Source organism: Cornus florida, unplaced genomic scaffold (genome assembly GCF_030987335.1).
Source record: "Cornus florida cultivar Cherokee Brave unplaced genomic scaffold, ASM3098733v1 CherokeeBrave_3.0.0_Hap2_Chr10, whole genome shotgun sequence".
Classification (NCBI taxonomy): Eukaryota; Viridiplantae; Streptophyta; class Magnoliopsida; order Cornales; family Cornaceae; genus Cornus; species Cornus florida.
The window spans coordinates 114,782,499-114,803,579 of record NW_026775580.1 but is presented as its reverse complement, the minus strand read 5'-3'; the positions used below and the strand labels follow the sequence as shown (position 1 = coordinate 114,803,579).

Below are 21,081 nucleotides of genomic sequence, written 5' to 3'. Positions count from 1 at the left end.
CTATTTTGGGCCTTCTGGCTGGGCTTTAAAATAATTAACTGTTGGGCCAACGATTGAGGGGTCTCAGCCAAAACCTTTGCCAATCACCAAATAAACAAAAATTAAAAAAATATATATTTTACTTGAAAAAAAAAAATCTATTTCAAAAAAAATATTTTATGTCGAAACAAAATTAGATAGTTTTAGATTTTTTGTACGAATTTGTAGTTCATTCATTCTTATATTGATATTAAACAAGGAAAAAGATTAATTTAATTCTATTCATAATCGTAGTTCAGTCTTATACTGATATTATTTTATATTCTAACTGAGACTCAACATAAACCTTTGCCAATCACCAAATAAACAAAAATAAAAAAATTATTTATTTTATTTGAAAAAAAAAATTCTTTTCCAAAAAAAATATTTTAAGTCGAAACAAAGTTAGATAGTTTTAGATTTTTTGTATGAATTTGTAGTTCATTCATTCTTATATTGATATTAAACAAGGAAAAGATTAATTTATTCCTATTCATAATAGTAGTACAGTGTTATATTGATATTATTCTATATTATTCTATATTCCTACGAATGAGTGGATAGAAAATGCATAGTTTTTTTTTTTTTTTTTTTTTTTTTTTTTTTTTTTTTTTTTTTTTTTTTTCTTAAGCTATTATATTTATTTTTAATATAACCTCATCTCATGTTATCATCCCATTGTGAAACACCTTCCCTATGTTTTTTTATAGGAAAAATCATTATTGTGTGACATATATTAAAAGCCTGTTTGGTAAAGCCATGATTTTCAACTTTGTTTATTCTTTCATTTATGTAAAAATGGCAAGTTTTGAAAAGTTGTGCTGTCATTTCTGTTAAAATCAAAATAGTTTGATAATGTAGGTTGTTTAATTTTTGAAAAGAGAAACAAGAAAATATGTTTGGTAATTTTTTCTTAAAAAATTTGACTCTTTTATTTACTATTATAGTATAATTGAAAATTAATAAAATAACATTTTAAATTTTACTATTAGAGTATAATTAAATATTTTTTTAAAAAAATTTATTTAGTATTTGAGTATAATTGAAAATTAATAAAATAGTAAAATAACATTTTTTTATTTTATTATTTGAGTTAAACAAAATAACTTTTTAAATTTTATTTAGTATAATTGAAACATAATAAAATAACATTTTAAATTTTACTATTCAAGTACTATAAACAAAAAAATAATTTTATTTATATAATTAAATAATAATAAAATAATATTTTATTTACTAGTATAATTGCAAAAATAGAAAAATAATATTTCTCTAATTGTAAAAAGTAATAAAATAATAAATAACAGTATTTGAAAATCAAAACTGAATCTTCATTTTAGAATTGCGACAATTGTGAACGAAATCGCAACTAGTTTTCAAAAATTTAAACTATTAAAAGTCAAAATTGAGTTACCAAACAGATTTTGTTACCATTTTAAAAAATAATAATAAATAAATAAATAATGAAAACCACCACAGAAAACAAAAATTGAAATCGGGGCAAATGCCATGCACTCTCTTTCATCTCATGCTGTTAAGAATTCTATAAAGAGCAATACTGTGAAGAGAGCATGCATGCTCTCCATTTGAGATACTTTTTTAAAATTCGTAAAAAATCAAATGAATTATTTAATACATCTTTCAATCGGCTGATTATATGTGGGTGAGCTCAGATATCACTGGGGATTCTCCCGGTCGTTCAACGACTTTCCCGAAATCACCTCTTAAAAGGAAATTTAACCAAACACGGACTAAGATTAAAAAGTTATGACAAAACCCTATATAGATATTAAAGCAAGGCCCAAATTTTAAAAGTACCTCAAATCAACTCAAAAACCCTTGTCCCAACACGATGCGCTGGAAGTTACAAGAAACACCCTAAATAACATTACTTTTACCCATTGAATAAGACTTAAAAAAGAAAGAGAAGGCACATAACTCAGGCTAGGCCAAAGTCGTACATACAACAATCTATTTGTCCCAGGGAGAAGAAAGCCTACAATTGCGAAATGTGGCATTATGTCACCTCCTAGCAGTGAAATGCATGATGCTACAGCAACAAAACGAGTACCACCTCTGTATACCGGTAGAAGAAATGCCCCATTGCTAGTCACAGGATCATAAATTACAACTCTTATCTTATGATAAATTATTCCATCTGCATTAAGAAGAAAAAATTAAAAAAACCTTACAAATCAGTGAACAGGACACCTGAATAATTTCATTATATGTTCCACAGGAAACCCAAAAGACCATGTTAATCCATCACACAGCTAAATTTAGGCAAGAAAAGTAACAAATATTGACCTCATGACATCTAATCTACTGCCTTGGCCAATACAGCCTGGAAATTTCCAATAAAACACACCATTACACACTTGGAACAACTAAAACTAGGGCTGCATGCTTCAATATCCAAAGGATTCATCATGTGGCATTTTCTAGTGTTTTTTTCTTCCCTAGTGTTTTTATAAATATAGGAGACGTGTACTCACCATAAACCCTCCTTTTTCCAAGCAACTAAGTCAAAAACAGAAGTTGAATGTGCACCCATGTAGCATAGTTTGCTTGACAAAAAAATTTAAAAGAAAAGGGGTAGTAGGGGTGTGGGTGGGTTGTGGCGGGGGAGCCATATTTTAGGAAAATGGAAGAAAACAACACACACATATATATATGTACGTGTACATAGTTGAGCAAAGTCCTTTCTAGAAACCAAACAAAATAAATGATAAGTCAATTCTACAAATAAAAAGGTTATTTATTTACCTTAGGAGTTTCATACAAACTACTGACAAATAATCCACTTTAATTCATGCTCACAACTCATATTAATAAACATAAAATCAATTCCCACAGTAAATTGTAACAGATTCTGTTACAAGACTCGCCAAAACCAGCAAGGTATAAAGTGCAATGAGTGCAGGAAATGTATAACTCTATTTGGTAAAAATATCATGAATTTTATAGATTATCTACAGATGATAATATATTTATCTTTTAAAATATAATTCTACTTAACATATCACAATTCAATCACAAGCCAAATAAATATACCTGCATTTATTGTTTAAAAGTATTAGGGTAATTAATATGTTAAAAATATTTGTATCATACAATTGCTGTTTATTATACAATTTTAGACTAAATTATTTTATCAAATAATTGATTGGATGGGCTTTTATCAAAATAAAGTTGACAAGGGGAGGCAAATTATTAAAAGATAATCATATAACCAGGGATGTAATTCATATCACAATTCAATCACAAGCAAAATAAAAATTACCTGCATTTAATGTTTCTAAAACGAAATAGAGGCTTTAATTTCACTAAGGTTTCAATATACAGTATATTGAAGCTCACTGGATAATAAGACTTATAAAAAAAATTGCCAATTACTTCTCAAGTCTCACATAGATGGACATTTTGGTTTTAACTTTCAATTACACCCCAAATTACTTTTTGAACTCTAACACATGCAAATTGACCCATTTACCCGTAGTTTTTTAATGCAATTTAACACAAAATATTTGTAATCTTAAATGACGAAAATGCCCCAATTTATTAATCTGACACACCACTCTTGCCAAATCACTCACTCTTTATCTCTATATATTTGTATATCTAAGCCGAATGGGCTTGGACCCATTAGAAGCACCTAACTTATTTGCTTATGTTCCTTTTTTCGTTCAATCAATGGAGGGTGAAAGCCTGAAAGGGGATACATGTAATTGTTTACAGGGTGATATAACTCATGGAAACCATATATCATTTAGGTTTAATTTCACAATTTTTTATTTACTTAATAATTAATATCCTATTCAATTTCCAACCTTCTTGCACTTGGAGAATTATAGGGACTTTAATCTACAATTTTTTTTTTTATATAATTATATTATGGTAATAATTGATAGAAGATAGGTTTTATATTTGGAAATATTATGTATTGAAATTATTTTTCTTTTAAAAAACCAATAAATCCTATCAATTTTCAATAGGACAATTAAGTGTTACCTTTTAAATATTTTTCTATTTGGTTTTAATCTCTCAATTTCTGTTTAAACACTATTGCAAACTACAACTAAAATTTTGAAAAATTTATATATAATAAAACATTAATTATTATTTTTTAACTGCATAAAAATGTTTAATATATTCTCTTTTGCAATTCGAGTTTATTTTTTCATTTTATTCTTTTCTATGAAGTTTTTAAGAAATCTTCAAATGTTTTATTTGTTAAATTAACAAAAATAAAACTATAATGACCGTTTTTCATGGTTACTTTAATTTATTGCGGCTAACTTTTACAAAGTCATTATTTCAATCAAATTTAAATAGGCATGTGGATGGGTTTGGTTTTAGGTGGGGGCAATTTTGATGGAGGTTTTGGGTTTGGTTTTGAGTGGGGGCAGTGGTGATGGAGGTGTTGGGTAGGGGTGGGGCTGGTGGTGGTGGGTTCTAGTGGTTAGTTGAGAACCCCTATCACTGGGGGCATTTTTGTCAATAAAAAATTAACACACCCTTGTTTAAGACAACAAGAAGTCAAAAGGATAGTATAGTCATTTTGCATGTAAAATGTACACTGACATCACTAAAAAGTGACAATTGGGGTGTAAGTGAAATACGGATTCACTCTTTCAAATGTAATTGAAAATTAAAAGCAAAATTCTATGATTTGACCTAACCTCAAGCGGTGTTATGTAATTTACCCTAAGATAAGAAGGGAAAAGAAAAAACAAAGTTCTCAAAAACACCACCTTTTGACGTTTTGAATTTGGAGGACTTGGTTCGACATCATTCTGTCGACGTGAGGTCCCGATATCAGAATTCTCAGCCTGCAAAAACAATATCATTTAGCCTGATTGCATAGTTTGTAATTGTTTGACAAGATGCCCAGTTCAGATTCAAAGAAGATAAAATAAGATCCATATTATGCTGTGCCATTAGGCAGAAGAAAACATGACAAGGGTAACAGGTGACACATGCTTACGTAGGAGGAAGAATCTTGTTCAGTTCTTTGCTCAGAAACATTTGGTGCCTCTGAAGATGCAAGATTTGGCTCTCCACTTGAAAGTTGAGATATAAAGGGCATGATTTGCTGAAGCAAATTGGAGAGGAAAATTCCTTCATCACTCTCTCTTGATTCTCCACTGGTTGTCCCAGCATTTTGTGCAACAGAACCTGTAGCTGTTTCCAGTGGGACAGCATCTCCTACTTGGATTTCACTACCTGGAAAAAGAGTTCTCAGATATTGAAGAATTTCACTAGGGACTTCGCTCTCAGATTCTTGGTTGTTTCCGGATCCACCAGTTGAGTGAACGTTGATATTAAAGCTGCGTGAATTAGGAGCTGGCAATGGACCTGCTAAAACAAGCAATTTGAAAATTTAGCTCCAAGTGCATGGTCCTGTCATGACCAACTAATACCATATAACTGAATGAGCTCAATTCCTTTTTAGAACACCGGTTTCTATAGCAAAGCATGATAAGACCTATGTGTAGTGTATACCTTATATAAAATTTTAGCTAGTTATATAGTTCACTGCACTAAGCCTTGTTCATGGCACACTTCATTTGGCGCTAACGGCTAATCTTATAAAAATGCCTGGTGGCTGGATAGTGAAATTGAAAATCATGAGTTATCCCTAACTTTTATATAACTTTCACAAAATGAAAGATATACAGCTTCGCTGAATCTTAGGCACTATGGATGGGAAAATAAGAATAGAACTCCATAAAAGGACAGAATATCTTTGCACCACGATGACTGATTGTTGAATGTAAACTACATTTTCAAGAAACTCAATACTATTGTAAGCTATGTGGCAGGTGATCTTAATTAGGTACAAGTACATGATTGTTTGCCACATGGCAGGTGATTTTTGCTCAACCATTTATTTTTTTCGTGTGTTGCATAACGGCCATAATGATAAAGATAATGGGACTGACAATTTTTTGACGTCAGTCTCGAGTAAAAGTGATAGATCATAAACTATTTTCAGGGGTAGACTAATATAAAACTACAAGACCTAAGCACAAACTAGTATGACAGATCACTAATAATACATTAACACCCCATCCCCACTCACAACACAGAGAGAGAGATTGTTTATCAGTTTTACATTCATTGCCAAATTAAAGAAAAAGTAACTCACAAATAACACTGAAATAATTCCTCTCCCTAAGCAACAGATTTTTAAGATTTTTTTTTTTTTTTTTATAGAAAAAAAGGACCACTGGGTTAGAAAAACCCTATATTCATTGGATGCCAAGAATTTCTTCCTCCTTGTGTTCCTGTCATTCATTCAGTTTCTATTTCAAGTCACATGAAGTTAATTTACGTTCCATAATAATTATAATTTATGAATGACCTCCAATTGTCTTCGTCATCATAAATTATTATGTTTTCCCAATGGCTAGTTTTTCCTAGTTAGCAATTTTCCTCGTGTGGTTGGAGTCCTATATCAAGTTAGTCAGGCTTCATATTCCTGTGTGGTAGAAGTCAATTGATATTCATAATGATTTTATATACTGGTGGTGGGCCTGGGCGCAACGGTAAGGTTGCTCCATTATGACCTGGATGCCACAAGTTCGAAGCCAGAAACAGCCTCTCCATAAGGAGGTAAGGCAGCGTACATCTGACCCTCCCCAGACCCCGCAATGGTGGGAATCTCGAGCACTTAGGTTAGACAGAAAAAAAAAAAAAAAAAAAAAAATCCCTTAAAGTTCGCAATTATATATCTTAACATTTTGCAGCTGCTTATCTTTCAATTCTCTGAAAGAGGAGATTTCTTGGACATCTGTAATAACCTTAAGATGGTCATCATTTCTGATTTTGATACGAAAATAATCAGAACTTCTGTAGAGACTCAAACTTTTCAGAACTAGGCAGTATATAAAGGAAAGATGAGAATTCCTGTGGCACATAGGAAGATCTCAATGTGAAAGTTTAGGTTGTGCTAGAACATCAATAGCAACAAGGGAATTCTAGAAGTTCACAAACTCCACAAGCTTCATGGATTTGCCTTTAAAAAGAGGGAGATACAAATGGTTAAACAATAAAGAATCTTTCTCCCTGCCAAAGTTGGGCAGATTCTTAGTATCACGAGAATTAGAGGAGCATTTCTTGAACGTATCTCAAGGCAACTTATCAACAAATGCTTTGATTTTATTGGATAGGTACAGGGATTTTTTTTTCCTTTTCACTGGAAAGATTAAAGGGTTATTTATATACCGAGGCATACTTGGCTAGGAGGCTTAAATTAGTAAAGGAGCATTTAAAACATGTAACAACCAATTAAGGATAACTTTGCCATTTTGATGTGGAGGAAGGCAAAGTCATTTGAAGATATCAAGTAGATGGATGGGAAGAATGGGAGGATGGTGGGTCAGGAAAAGGGGATCAGAAGGAAGGAGAAGAAGAGAGGGTTCAAATGTACAGTCATAATACATGAGAAGCTATGGGCAAAAACTCTGAAGTGCTATAAATGAAGGAAGGAGAAAAATTCTCCTTTTACAGATTTGAAGGACTTGTACCAATTAGATTGATGGGGAGTATTCACAAGCTTATCACCAAGTGTTGGCATCACAGTATGGAAAGGTGGTGGGTTGAGTGACTCAGAATCCAGAATCCTTTTGTGATGGGGCAGTCCTAAAAAGTAAATGAGGGGTTGTTACAGATGAATGTACAAATTTTTAGGATTGGAAGCAATTAGCCAGGGATGATCTACAAACTAGATATTGAAGAGACTTATTACTGTATGTATTGGAAAGATGGGATTCGAATATCAAAGGAGAAAACGGGCAAATAAATATGTTTCTATGCTGTCACTCTATGTCTTGATTAATAATACTCCAACTAGCCTCTTTAGCAGCTCCAAAGGTCTCCATCAGGGGGCACCCTTTATCTCCTTTCTCATTCATTGTGGTGAAGGTGGCATCAGTTGGATGTTATTGAGAATAGTAGTGAGACGCATGGCAAGAGAACTCAAGAGTTTTGTAGGCAGTGTAGGACAATGGCTGAAAAATGTACCTAAACAAATTAAGTCCAAAGGTTTATGCAGTTGCTGCCAGCAGTGCTATCAGCAGGGTGCAGCTAGCTATATCTACACACTCAAAACTGCCACCAACTTCTACAGATGGACATTAAAAACAGATGGACAACAAGGCACTCCTAACTGCACGAAGTATTGCTGGTGAGGTACTGCCAGCCAACCAAACCATTGGATGTCCAAAACTTGCCGATCACTTTTAAAAGTTGACATGTTTATCTTTTGGAAGTTTAAAAGTCAGGTTAGATTAGGAAATGGTGAATTATAATGATTTGATCAGATTGAATTCCATTGATTTGATTTGAATTTTCAAATTTAATAATTTGTTAGGAAAGAACTATAGTAGTAATTTGACTTTTGCTAGTCAATATTATAATTAAAGATGTAATACCCTAGGCCTTGGAGACGTTTTTTATCATTAAATTTTTTAATTTGGAGAGTTTCTCTCTTCTTATTCCTTGTACGTTTGAGGAAACTCCTAGTGGTATCTAGGGTTTTACCACAGGTATATGGCTTTGGATTCATTTCCATCCCACCTTTTATTGTGTCAGTCGGTATCAAGGCAGGATTTAGTCTGACATCTGATTGTGCTCCCACAGAAGAAAAACGGTTTTGAGAGCTGAAGAGCAAGCCTTTTAGTGCAGCAAGTAGCAAATGCCTCATGATCAATGAGTGCAGGGTGCTAACTTCATGGAGAAACTTCATCGAAATAGTGTTACCAAACATGTCATTGTGCTGACAATAAAGCTTGTGACCAGACGTATGAGAACACCATCTGGCCATGCAAGCAACCATCGGGGATCCAAACAAGATCCTGACCATCCAACTTATAGTCCAGCTATGTGGTTTTTGTTGTGGGCTTTATAAGCCCTCAATTGTGCACCCCTTTAGGCTCTTGAAGTGTAGGAATTCCTTTGCCTTGTGGTTTTTGTTCTTTCAAGGGCCTTTAAGGCCCTTTAGTAGGTGATGTGTACTTAGTTAAAACCCATAGAAAAAAAGAAGATCCGACTTCTAGCAGTCGGTATACTGGCAATACGTTGCCGACAGTGACTTGGACAACTGGCAGGACAAATTCAGATCTTTCAATGGTCCTCCTTGTCAATTTTTTTTTGGCTTCTTGTACTTAATGTCTAGCAATAATGACAACTAGTGCACTTAGCACCATAGGGAGACAGCCATAAGCATGCAGAATCAGCTGGCTGCACCAGTTGGCAATGTTGCAGGCTAAGAAGCACAGAAACGGATATGGGACGAGGATACGACACAACACGGACACGGCAAATCCTAAAAAAATAGGACATGGCCACGGCGGGGACATAGGGAATAATAAATATTATATATATGTGATGTTATTTTTTATCAACCTAATAATGAAAAAAAAAAAAAAAAAATTGTGTTTTGCCGGGAAAAAGAAAGAATGATAGAAAGAGGGTTAAGAAAGAAAAAAAAGAAGAAAAAAAAAAAAGAGGAATAGGGATTTGTTAGAAAAAAATTAGGGCTTAGTTAGTAAGAATCCATAGCAGAGAAAAAGTTCATGGAAACAAGATGAAAAAGGAAAAAGAGACATGAAAAGAATTTTATGGTAAAAGGAAAAAAAGCAGTATCTAGGGTTTGTAAAGAAGAAGAAGAAAGAAAAGAGGAGAAAGAGGAGAGAGAGAGAGAAACCATCAACCCAGAGCGAAGCTTGGTCGGTGGAGAAAAAGAGAGTCAATGATGATCGTGCAAGAGTTTGAACCTTTGAACTGAAATATTAGCATAAATATCTGATTGTTTGATATAAAATTGTTTTATAAAACAACTTCTTTTAGGTAATTATGTAATGACCATCATATCACTGAAAGCTATTAAACAGCTCCTTATATTTACACTTCAACCTAGCTTTCTTTCTAAAACATTCTTAAATCCCCAAGTGCCTTACTTGTCAAAAAAAAAAACGAAAGAATGGGACACGCGTGTTCACGGCATGTCCGTGCCGTGTCTGAATATTCAAAATAAATAAATAAATAGACACGTTTTTTGGCATGTCAAACACGTGTCAGGGCGTGTGCGGCGCGTGTCGGTGTCCGACATGGATTCTTTGCCTTTTTAAGTGTGTCCGTGCTTCCTAAGTTGCAGGCACCAGTATGCTTGAATCTCACTCCAAAGCCCAATTTGTTTAGGAACACACGTCGTTTGCCCTAAATCGCAGGGTAAGGTACCCATGACAATTTTGCAATGTTTCATTCGCAGTTATTAAAGTTAGTTTTTTATGCGGAGGAACAGTAATGACATCTGTGATGTGTTTTACTTTGTTTTTGTGGCAGTGTCAAGTCTACAAGGCAACCTGCAGAAGATTGTGTTGATCCTAATGGGGAAACTGATGGAGGTAGTAGTCTAGTGGTAAACTTAGAGCATTTAAGGAGGAATATGAGATTATGAGAGATTTCAACCAATTTCTATGGGGACTATGGAAATATGAAATGAGTAGAGCATTTTTTAACGATAGTGGTGGAAGAAAAATATAAGAATACGTGGGGCAACCAAATGAAGTACAATATTTCAAGGATGGAGCTATGGAAGGACAACAGGTTGGGTTGAAAAGAACTCCCAAGTACGATATTTCATGGATGTATTTCTTCACAAGTGAGAATCTAGGTTCGAATTTGTCAACAATCACTTCATACGAAATAAAACCACAAGTTAGATCCTTCCAATATTCCCCACCTATCATCCTGCGTTTGTAGGACAAGCACTAGGTAACTGCCTTTTTTACAGTTTTTCGTTTTCCTTATGATTCTGTTCTCGATTTTCTAGGAGATGAGTGAATAAGTTGTTTCTAGTTTTCTACTTCTTTTGTTCCTGTGTGTCCACGTTGTGTGCCCATAGGTTGCACCCCTTTAGTATTTTTTGTGGTTTGTTTATTTATATATAAAAATAAGTCTAATCAAGACACTTGAAGATACAATCTTGAACCATAACAAGGTCACCAAATCAAGCTTGCAGACTTTCTTTCTTTTCTTCTAATTTTTTTCAGCCAACAATATCACCTGCACTCTTTCTGTGTAATTTTATTGGTTTCTAACATAAAAAAAGTCCCGGGACTTCCCGTTCCTAACAGAGTTGGAACTTTGACATTTCCACCAGATAAAGCAGATAAGAATCTCCCAGTTATTTTTGTAAGATGGAGAGACGGTGGGAAATATTTTAGCCATGTTTCTTGAACTAAAATAAGTAGGCAACTTTGATGGTAAAAACTCAAACTAACAAGTATGAAGACACTGGTTCAAGTCTTAGAGCAGCCACTTTGTACAAAACAATTGACAAAGAAGTTCGCCTCTAATCTTCCCCTCTCAACTCCCACATTTGCAGGACATACACTGGAAATGGACTTCTAAGAAGTAGGTATCTTTAATTCAGAACATTGATGAATAGACAAATAGGAGGTGGTCAGATGATTTTATAACAGACATAAGAGAATAAACCCCTCCTGATCATATTACTCTTAAATGTATCTGCCGATACCAATAACCACCAAAAAAAGAGCAACAGCAGTAAACAACAACAGCCATCATCAGCACCAGAGAAACGAAAAAAAAAAAAAAACCAAATAAGCTATGCTTTACATCAGAAAATGAAGATCATAATTATGAAACAATCAATCCACATTACCTTGTTCAACCCCTGAATTTGTCGAATTAGTATCTCTTGCATGATGTTCAATGTTATGTTGCAGTCCAGATCCAGACTGAAGCTCCGTTTGGAAGCCATTTGGGCGATACTCTCCAAAAGTCTGAGATCCTCTTCTACTGCTCAAGAGTCCAGAAGCTACATGTTGAAATCTTCCAAGAACAGGAAGGCGACCAAGGGGACCAGGAACTGCTGCAACCATGGTCCCAATGGGCACTAGCCGTACTCCAGGTGCCGCAGTATGAGAAGGATCCCCTGGAACCCCTGAAGTTGCTTGACTGACATGAAATTCACTACCATTCATTGCTGGGCTAGTCTGTCCAGAGGCCCGCTGAGAACCAGCACGTTCCTCTTGGTTTGCATTGGCTCTGGCTGTTGACGAACCTAATGACATCCAAGAGATTGATTAGTAATCAGGGAAATAATTCACAACCAAAAGCATAATTATATCAAGCATTTATGAATAAAGTATTCAAAGCACCTCTTCGTATGTGTATTTCGACATGCCTTGGAAGAAACCCAGCACCAAAATCATGAACCAAACCAGAGCCAGTATGTCCACTTCCTGTAGGGATTGACCCGAAATTTGATCCCGGTTGAAAAGGAAGAGGCTGAGGATGTATTAAGTTTAGTTAGCACAAACTAAAGAGAAAAAGAACAAAATTCTTTTGAAGAGATCTTAGGAGTGTCACCTGAACCATGAGAGGATTAGGACCAGATTGTGATATGTAAACTGCAGGACCAGCATTAACAACTGCTTCAGACTGCAAGAAGAATGAGTTAAAACAACATATAGAACAGGTTACATAAAATCAACAAAATTCAATTGAAACGTGACTTGAATTTTGATAAATTTAAATCAAACAGAGCAAAAGTGAACCTACAGGAGTTTGACCCATTCGAACAGTCATGGTTGTCCGACCAAGTTCAAGAAGAAATGCACCTAAATTTTGAAATAGAATTCCACTTCTCCATGCATTAGACTGAGTATTTAGTCGCACCATTGGATCAGTCACATTTGATTGATTACGCAGTTGCCTCCCAAGTTGCTGTCAGAATATAAAATGAAAAGATTGCAATGTATTTTAGCTAGCAAAGAGACAAACACAAGAAGGTTGCAGAGGTCATGTTCAGCAGATTATCCTACCTTCCCTGAACTTGTATTAGTTTTCTTACATACATAGTAGGTTAGCGGCGAACTGTCTGAATACCAAATCATCAAAAATTGACAGCTTTATAGAGAAAAAAGTGTGGTGCATAAGCACATACTAGTAAGTTTTCTGCTGCTTGTTCAATGAGCATTTCTCTTGTAGACGATAAAATGTCTGCCAAGAGTGATGGAGTAGGAAGCCCCTGTTGCACAGACCCGGAAAGCGACACTCCAGTCCCATCTGTGGCCCCAGCTTGAGCATCATTTCTCCCGTCTATGTCATAAACATTGATAAAGCCAGCTTCTTAAGGTAAGTAAATTATATAGGATAAATTTTGAGAGAAGCAAAAGGAACTGACCATTGTCACCATATTCTTGCCTCATACGACTCAGATATTGGGACAAAGTCGTCAAAGAATCAGGTATCACCTGCAATAATCAAATTATTATATGATTTTATTGTTCATCTAGTACATGAATGCAACTTAAATGATGCTTATTAAATACAAAATAGAGTAACAAACAAATGAATGAAGTAAATTGAGAACTCCAAACTTACATGAGGCTGCAAATGCCCTAAAGGAACAGATGTTTGAAGTCCAAAAGGACCATGTGATCTATCTGACTGGCCCCTCATGCCAGCTTCTTCAGGTACCAGCTGGGTTGATGATCTCAAACCACCAGCACCTAATGCAGTTTGACGTCTTTCCGAGCCATGTTCCTAACCACACCAACATACCCCAAAAAGAAAATTGTAAATACAAAACAAGTATATGTAGACAAATATAGATATCAAAATAAAATGTGTTATAGTTTGGCTAGAATTAAGCCTTTCTAAGCATTTCAAATATAATCCTTTATTGAAAATATTTTCATTCATATCACAAAGTTAGTTTTTTCAAAAAAAAAATAAAGTAAAATAAATGAAAGGAGGTCAACTAAATAAGTTCGTTCATTTTATTTTTTGGAGTCCAAAATTCAAACTTACATGGACATCAACCCCTTCACTACCTCGCCCGTTAGTATTTATTCCAAAAGAACCAAGAACAGCTGTGACAATCTGCCCAAGAATGAGAGATAATCAACAGTAATTACAATGAAGCACGAATGCACATCAGGAGCTATCTGAATTCGTAGCCTCACCCGATTGATATCTGGATGAACACCATCAGCTTGATCAGGCATATTGAAAGTTTCAACCACAATACCAGGAGCTATCTGAATTCGTTGATTACGGCTGGTACTTGAAGCAGGGTCAGTACCTGCAGGTAATGATGTTAAGCAATTAATTTTTTACTATTTCTAAATAATAGTAGTTTTTCTAATGTAAAATTAGAAACACGTAGAAGTTATTTAGACACAATGAATTTACTTGAAGAGAGAGGGTCTACAAGTTAATGGAATAAACACTTGAGAATGCCAATTTGCCCTTAGTAAAAGTGTATATGACAAGATACATATCAGGAATCCATAGAGTGAACATGTTTTAGATTCTATTGTGTCAAAAAAGGAATTTCTCCAAAACAATTAATTAATTATTTAAGTTCCATATATGGTTGCCTTCAAACGGCTGAATTATTTATTAAATTATTCTATGAAATTTATTATGGTTTCATCCACTCCACATGGGATAGTTTGTCACTTGACTGGACTTTTAAATGGATTCCTTCATAATGTTTAGCAAATTTCTAAGAACAAATGAAGAATGATCATCAATATAATATAAACCCTAACCGTCATATTAACTAACCTTGACAATATCAGGAAACAGAATTACGTTTAGTGGTTATATAAAATAAATCTACACGAAAAGAAAAAAAAAATTACTTTTTAGTGGTTATATAAAATACAGGAAAAGAAAATACATACTAACGTTGTTTAGAATATACAATTAATACACAATATAGAAAAATAAAACAAAAAACAACTAGGTCATAATCAGCCAAAACACTCTATGAGAGCTAATCTATGAGGCAAATCACAAACAGAAAATTTTCACACTAGGAAGTACATAACAAGTAAACTGCCATTGGCATATAGAATCTATATGACATTTAAACTGCAGTTTCCTACAACAATTGAAGTCAAAGACATAGATTATAACAGGTGTAAAGAACATCAAACCTGGATGACTTGGTAAACTCTCAGAAGATGGTGGCACTGCTTGTCTGGCAACCAAATGCAAAGTGTGACCATCTTCAACATCTAATTTGTGTTAAGTAGTAAATTAATATAACAAATAGCTTACACCCAGACTTAAAACATAAGGAACCAGCCAATTAGAATGGAAACTAGTAAAATGATGTCAACAATGTTAAGAGGATTTATTCTACTAGTAAGGGCAGTCTTGTCTTTCACTCCTTTTTAGTTAGGGTAGTCTTGTTTTTTTTTTTTCTCCTTTTTAGTTAGGGCATATTCTTTGTGTGTAGAATACTATTCTTACTCAACTTCTGTTCCCTTGCACTCCACTTGCATTTCTTAAAAAAGAAACAACACAATTGTCCTTCAAAAGCACTCTCACACCCCACAATTATCAGAAAAATGACTTTTTCACTCCACTTTTGAGAGGTAATTGCGTCATTTCTTTTGTAAAATAGAATAATAATAAAAATTTCAAGTGGAGAGCAAGGTACAGAAGTGGAAGAGCAGAATGCTAAGGAAATGGCATGATCCTTGCTGAGGAAAAGAAACAAAAACTAATATCGGGTGAGATAGTAACAAAAGATAGGTAGCATCTACGTCAAGTGAGGTCATGGCACAAAAAAGAGCAGAATGCTGAGACAAAGAACAAAGACAAAGATTAGTATGAAAACATTCATGAAATGGTTTAAGTGGCACAAATTGGAGATAACAGGAGTAAAAATTCAATTAAAATGACTTAACACCAACGGGCCAGTGGCCTAGCGGTATCAACTTCTTACTTCCCAAAGGGAGGTTAGGAGTTCAAGTTTCAGAAGAGACGTGTGTGTGAGTAAACTAGGAAAAAAATTAAAATGACTTAACTATGTGCCACGGCAATCAACAACTACACCAATGAGGAAGAATGACATGGTCCTTGTTGAGGAAAATGCTACACAAATGGTAAAACAAAATCTAATATGGGTACAGAACTTGAGATAGTTGCACAAGATGGGTAGCATGTGGGCTAATTGACATCATGGAACTAGAAAGTGCATAACGTTGAAACAGTCCATGTAGAATTTAAAAATGATGTACAAAATGACAAATAACAAAGAACAGGAAAGCAAGAGTTCCTATAGCAACATCCATCGTGAAGCAGGGTAGTCAATTCAAAATGTTGCCATAATCCGCAGCATATAAATTCTAACAAGAAAAAGGATACGATATGCAGAGAGGAGCTGATCATCCTTTAAGACTTTTCCACGGCATATCAAACGTTGTTGTTCTGACAAGACACCAGTAACAGAAGCAATCTGTTCTTTTAGATCAGGCACGGGTACCTGCATGTCATTAAGAAAGCCGGAATCAAAAGATGAAACCCAAAGATTGCTTCTATATAAATGAACAAGCTATTACATCTGCTAAAGACATCCTTGCCAGCCATATGATTTCAAGGTGCCAAAGTTATCAACTGAGGTTATGCTGAATAGATGCCACATGCATATATGCATATAACTCTTCTCAAAGAAAACTAAAACTAATTTCTGAAGGACAGCATTTCGGATGTAAACTGACACAAGCAATCAGATACACGAAGGCTCAAGGAGTGCAATGAAAAGTTCTTCACTAGTCACTCGACAGAGTAAGAGCTAAACATAAGAAATCACGGAAATGCTTAACTACATAACAGCTGGATTTGAGAATAAATTTTGCATGTCAAAGACTGATGCTACTTGTCTTTAAGTTCTCCAAATCGATGCAGTTTTCACTAGGGCTTTCAAAGTAAGGAAAGGGGAAGAGAAGAGATGGATGGAAAAACCAATTATAAGAGGTAGAGAGAAGTAGAGAAGAAAAATAGATATACAGTGAAATAAAAGAAGATAAGAACTAGGATAATTAAGATCTAAGGAGAGAGAAGAATTCCAAGAGAGAGAAAAGAGAAGAGAGGAAGACGGGATACAATATCATAGAGAATAAAAGAGAGAGAGAGAGTGCTCAAAACTCAATAAAGCCTATTTTAGACATTATAAACCTAATACACAAGCAGAAACTGCCTACCAAACACGCTAAGCAATATGGGAACATATAAAGGCTAGGATTTTAGTCCAAAAGCCACTCAAACTCCTAGAAAACCAACATACAGAAATATTATTTCTAGTAATCCTAGCATGACCAATGAATGATATATATAATACAAAATTATTTTTTCCCTGAGTTCAAGGAATTAATAATGAAAAAGCAAATAAGTAGTTACCTCTTTATTCACACGCAAAGTGTAAGTTTGAGAATCCAATGTTTTTATTTTTATCTCAATTGTGGTCTCAGAACCTTCTGCCTCATGGCCCATGGAAATTTCATTAGCACCATTACTTCCCATTCTCCTTGCACACCAGTTTCTATAAATAATTCAGTGACAAAAAGGTTAGTATCCACTAGTCTTGCTCCTTTTTTTTTTTTTTTACTTTTTCTTGGGGGTGGGGTTGGGGGGTGGTGGTGTGTGCTTTTGGAGCTACAGAACTTTAAAGAACCAGTTCAAAACCTTGTGAGATGCTCTCTCCAACAAATACAGAATTAAGAAACACATATACAAGGAAAAATAGAGGTGCAGCTAGTATGAAAAACTGAGTCTTAAATTTTTCCTTCCAAACATACAGAATCAAGTCTAAAGGCCTAATTTCGGCAAAGGTTTGTTCCAAGAAGCTAAGGTCAGTCTAACTGTAATGCAATACTACGAATTTACAACTTCTTGCACTATTAATCCTTCATGGAAAGTAACCCGAATTGCTTGTCACGCCTTTTCCCAAAGTCCACTGGAAAGCGCCACGCACCTCACTGTTGCTGGTTCAGATCATTGTTCTCTGTTGCTTGATTTAAGTACACATTTCCTAAAGAAGCCTCGCCAAAAGGTCCATTCCATGACTTCCAGATTTTGAAGTTAAAAATATATTAGAGATATAGATGACTCGGCTATGTTACCGAAGCTATTAAGGATCAATTTTATTTTTTTACCACTTATCCTTATCATTATTATTATTATTATTATTTATTATTATTATTATTTTTTTATTATCAGACGTGTTATCCTGCTTAGAGAAATTTTGTAATGCACTGACAAACTTCCCCATTCTCATAATTTTCATTAGAGCATCCAGATAATCAACAATGTGGATAACATAGAATCAAATTAGTAATCTCCAGCGATCATTTTCCTATTGGTAATTTTATAGAAAGATGAAGAGAGATGGTCACAATGGATGAGGTTGTCCTTAGGTTTGGCATCGAAAGAAACAAATGAGAGAAATGATAAAGGTTGGTCTTAGTACAACATCAGGAACATTTTTAGTTGTTCCGATGTTTAGACTTTTAAATCTAGATTCCAGTGTGTGTTCAAATTGAAGGCATACCCAAAAGGTGCTGACTGGCTATTAAATATTAATTGAAGTCAAGTCCATGATGAAGTAGTTGATAAGAGAACCAAAATCAAACTCATTATTTAACTCTGTTCAAGCTTCTAAAGGATAGTCAACCGAAGGATTTCATTCTCTAGCAAACCTAAATCTAAGTGACTGAGAATTCATTGAAGTTCTCCTGTAATTCTCAAACTTCTTCTCTCATCTTTCAAAAATAATCCCGTAAAAAGTTCATACAAATTTTTTGTAAGTTTCTATTGTTCTCCAATATATAATTTCCATTTCTTACTGAATTTTCATAGATTTTCTGCTTTGCCCAACCTATATGATTTGTAGACTGCAATTCTCATGCCTTTCAACTCTTCCATTGCCCATTAATGCATTAACAAAGGATTGGGCTAGCAGTGCCGGTTGTGCAGCTCAAGAGTCTGATATTGTCACATATGACGTATGCAATCTAGACATCTCATTCTTGATGGTTTGTTTATCCACATAGATAAACAGGCAGGCCAACTCTGCAAGAATGTGCTAACTAAGAGAGGATTAATAACTTTTTATCATTCTTATCTCCCATTGAGCATTCTTTATAATTTTTGAATGGTTATTTTAGCTCTTCAACTTTTCTAATATGTTTTTGCTTTCACTAACTAAGAGGGCATCTTGTACTTCTCTTTTTATAGCTTCTGCTACATAGGTAAGTGTTTAAATTTCGTATCAGCCAAAAAATTAAGAATTATGATGCACTACGAGAAGAAAAACCATAAACTTATATAACAAGTGCAAAATCATCTTAAAAACATAAATTTTGAGTTGGCATCACCTCATTACGCGATTCGCTTTAATAAAGTTGCTTCTTTTCGTAATGTTAATCATATTGAGACTTTTAGTCACACTGAACGATTCCATGAATCAAACATCCACCTAAGCAGATGCAAAAAATTCATGGAAATGAAGTGCGACCAGCCAATGGAAAAGAAGGAAAAGGTGAACTAGTGTCCCAATGATTCATAATAGGATCACAAGCCAACTAGTCAACAAAGATTTTGCATCCACTGCATGCCGATCCGCTTATCATGTGATGGTAATCTAAGCTGTGGTATCTAAAACTGTAACGCATCCCTAGCTTACTATGGAAAATAATCACTTTTATGCACCTCTGATACAGTATCAATTTCCACCTACAATGACAGTAAATTCATGATAAAATAGTAATGATATTACCAACAGAAGATCGCAAAATTGCTACTGCTGACTATTGGGGATTACTTTCTCACATGTTAAAGGAATCACATTTTGCTCATATAAGAACCTTCATACTTTGCCATACCCTAATCCAATTGGAATATCAAGTTAGAATTACTTTGGAAGTTCGAACAAAGTGAAAGCACAGTAACATAGGCATTTTTCAACAACTCCAACACCACCATTGATGAATGATGGGAAATAAGGGATCACCAGTAACTAGCTAATACATAATTAGAAAGATAGGCCTTCACATTTAATCACATAAACTAAATTTTCGTAATCCATGTCACGTACTAGTTAAATCAACTAATGCATTTGAAATATAACATAATAACAGTCATCTATAAAATAAAATAAAATAAAATAAAAATTAAATTGATGATCCATTACAGCTCAACTACAAATCAATTCATCAGATAAGGCCTTCCTCTTAATAACCATTAACTTAGAATCCAAGAGTAGATCCCGTTTTCGCTGACACACCCAATTAGGAAATTATTGAAGCTGGCAGATTCCAAAACTTTCAGATGACTAAGCATCCTTGAATGGGATTGGCAATAAATTTAGGCTTTTTAAATATAAATATAAAATATAAAATATATATATATTTTTATTCTATTGGCATTTTAAGGTAATAAATTTCCAACTTAGGTGTTATGAACAAACAAAGCATCATCAGAGACGTAAAAAAGAAAACGTACCAAAGAGTGGAAGAATTTGACTAGCAGTCCCCAAAAGAAAGGAAGGGGGAAAAAACCCTTAACAGTAATCTGAATAGAATTTCCAACTTTGTCTTAGTTTTCATATCCGTTTTTGGGTAAGGTTAGCTTTTATATCCTTACACAAACACAACATAAACACCACAGACAGAGAAACATCTGATTATATAAGCATTTCCTATGTTCCAGAGCAAGAAGGGAATTAAAAGTTGGGTGAAATTAGGGTTTTGTCAATCAGAGATGAACAGAAAAACCAAATGCATTCAAATTATGAACCAGCAAAGCATCAACAGATACATAAAAAAGAACATCGCTGAACAAAATCTACAAGAAAACCTTTATGTAACAAAAATGGATTGTTCAATCCCTCAGAGAGGCGAGGGATTGAATTAACCTGAGATCAGAAGAGCTGTAGAGAGCGTATCTTCCAGAAGAAACGTCAAGAGAGAGAGAGAGCGATAGAGAGGCTAGCAAGAAGGCGCTCCAGTACGCACAGTCAGCTCTCTCTCTCTCTCTCTCTTTCCCTTTCTCTCTCTAAATCTGTCTTAATATATATACTCTCTCTCTCTACAGCTATCTGTCTCTCTTTCACTACGAAGCACTCCGTGGCAATTGAGGAACGAGGAAGGAAATATTACGGAGTTGCTCGAGAGTAATTTTGCCTCTAATTATAGCCGTTGGATTGAGTTCTGAAATCGTGGGAAT

At 34.4% G+C, this 21,081-nt stretch overlaps 1 protein-coding gene across 3 annotated transcripts; it reads right to left on the bottom strand.

Moving 5' to 3' along the window:
* Positions 1-1,770: 1,770 nt before the first annotated feature.
* LOC132277393 (ubiquitin-like domain-containing protein CIP73) lies at positions 1,771-20,968 on the bottom strand. Of its 3 annotated transcripts, none has more exons than XM_059779252.1 (16): positions 20,713-20,968; positions 17,257-17,398; positions 16,225-16,342; positions 15,006-15,086; positions 14,025-14,143; positions 13,870-13,941; positions 13,441-13,602; positions 13,241-13,310; positions 13,001-13,155; positions 12,616-12,780; positions 12,424-12,495; positions 12,213-12,342; positions 11,714-12,115; positions 5,006-5,379; positions 4,773-4,850; positions 1,771-2,176 (listed from the first exon to the last, which is right to left on the bottom strand). In XM_059779252.1, the coding sequence occupies exons 2-16, from the start codon at positions 17,377-17,379 to the stop codon at positions 2,168-2,170; spliced, it is 2,130 nt and encodes a 709-aa protein (XP_059635235.1). In that variant the 5' UTR covers positions 17,380-17,398; positions 20,713-20,968; the 3' UTR covers positions 1,771-2,167. The 3 variants fall into 3 exon arrangements, with proteins under 3 accessions (XP_059635235.1, XP_059635234.1, XP_059635237.1); XM_059779251.1 differs by having other exon boundaries at positions 20,771-20,968; XM_059779254.1 differs by having other exon boundaries at positions 5,006-5,376; positions 20,771-20,966.
* Between the last annotated feature and the right edge of the window lie 113 nt (positions 20,969-21,081).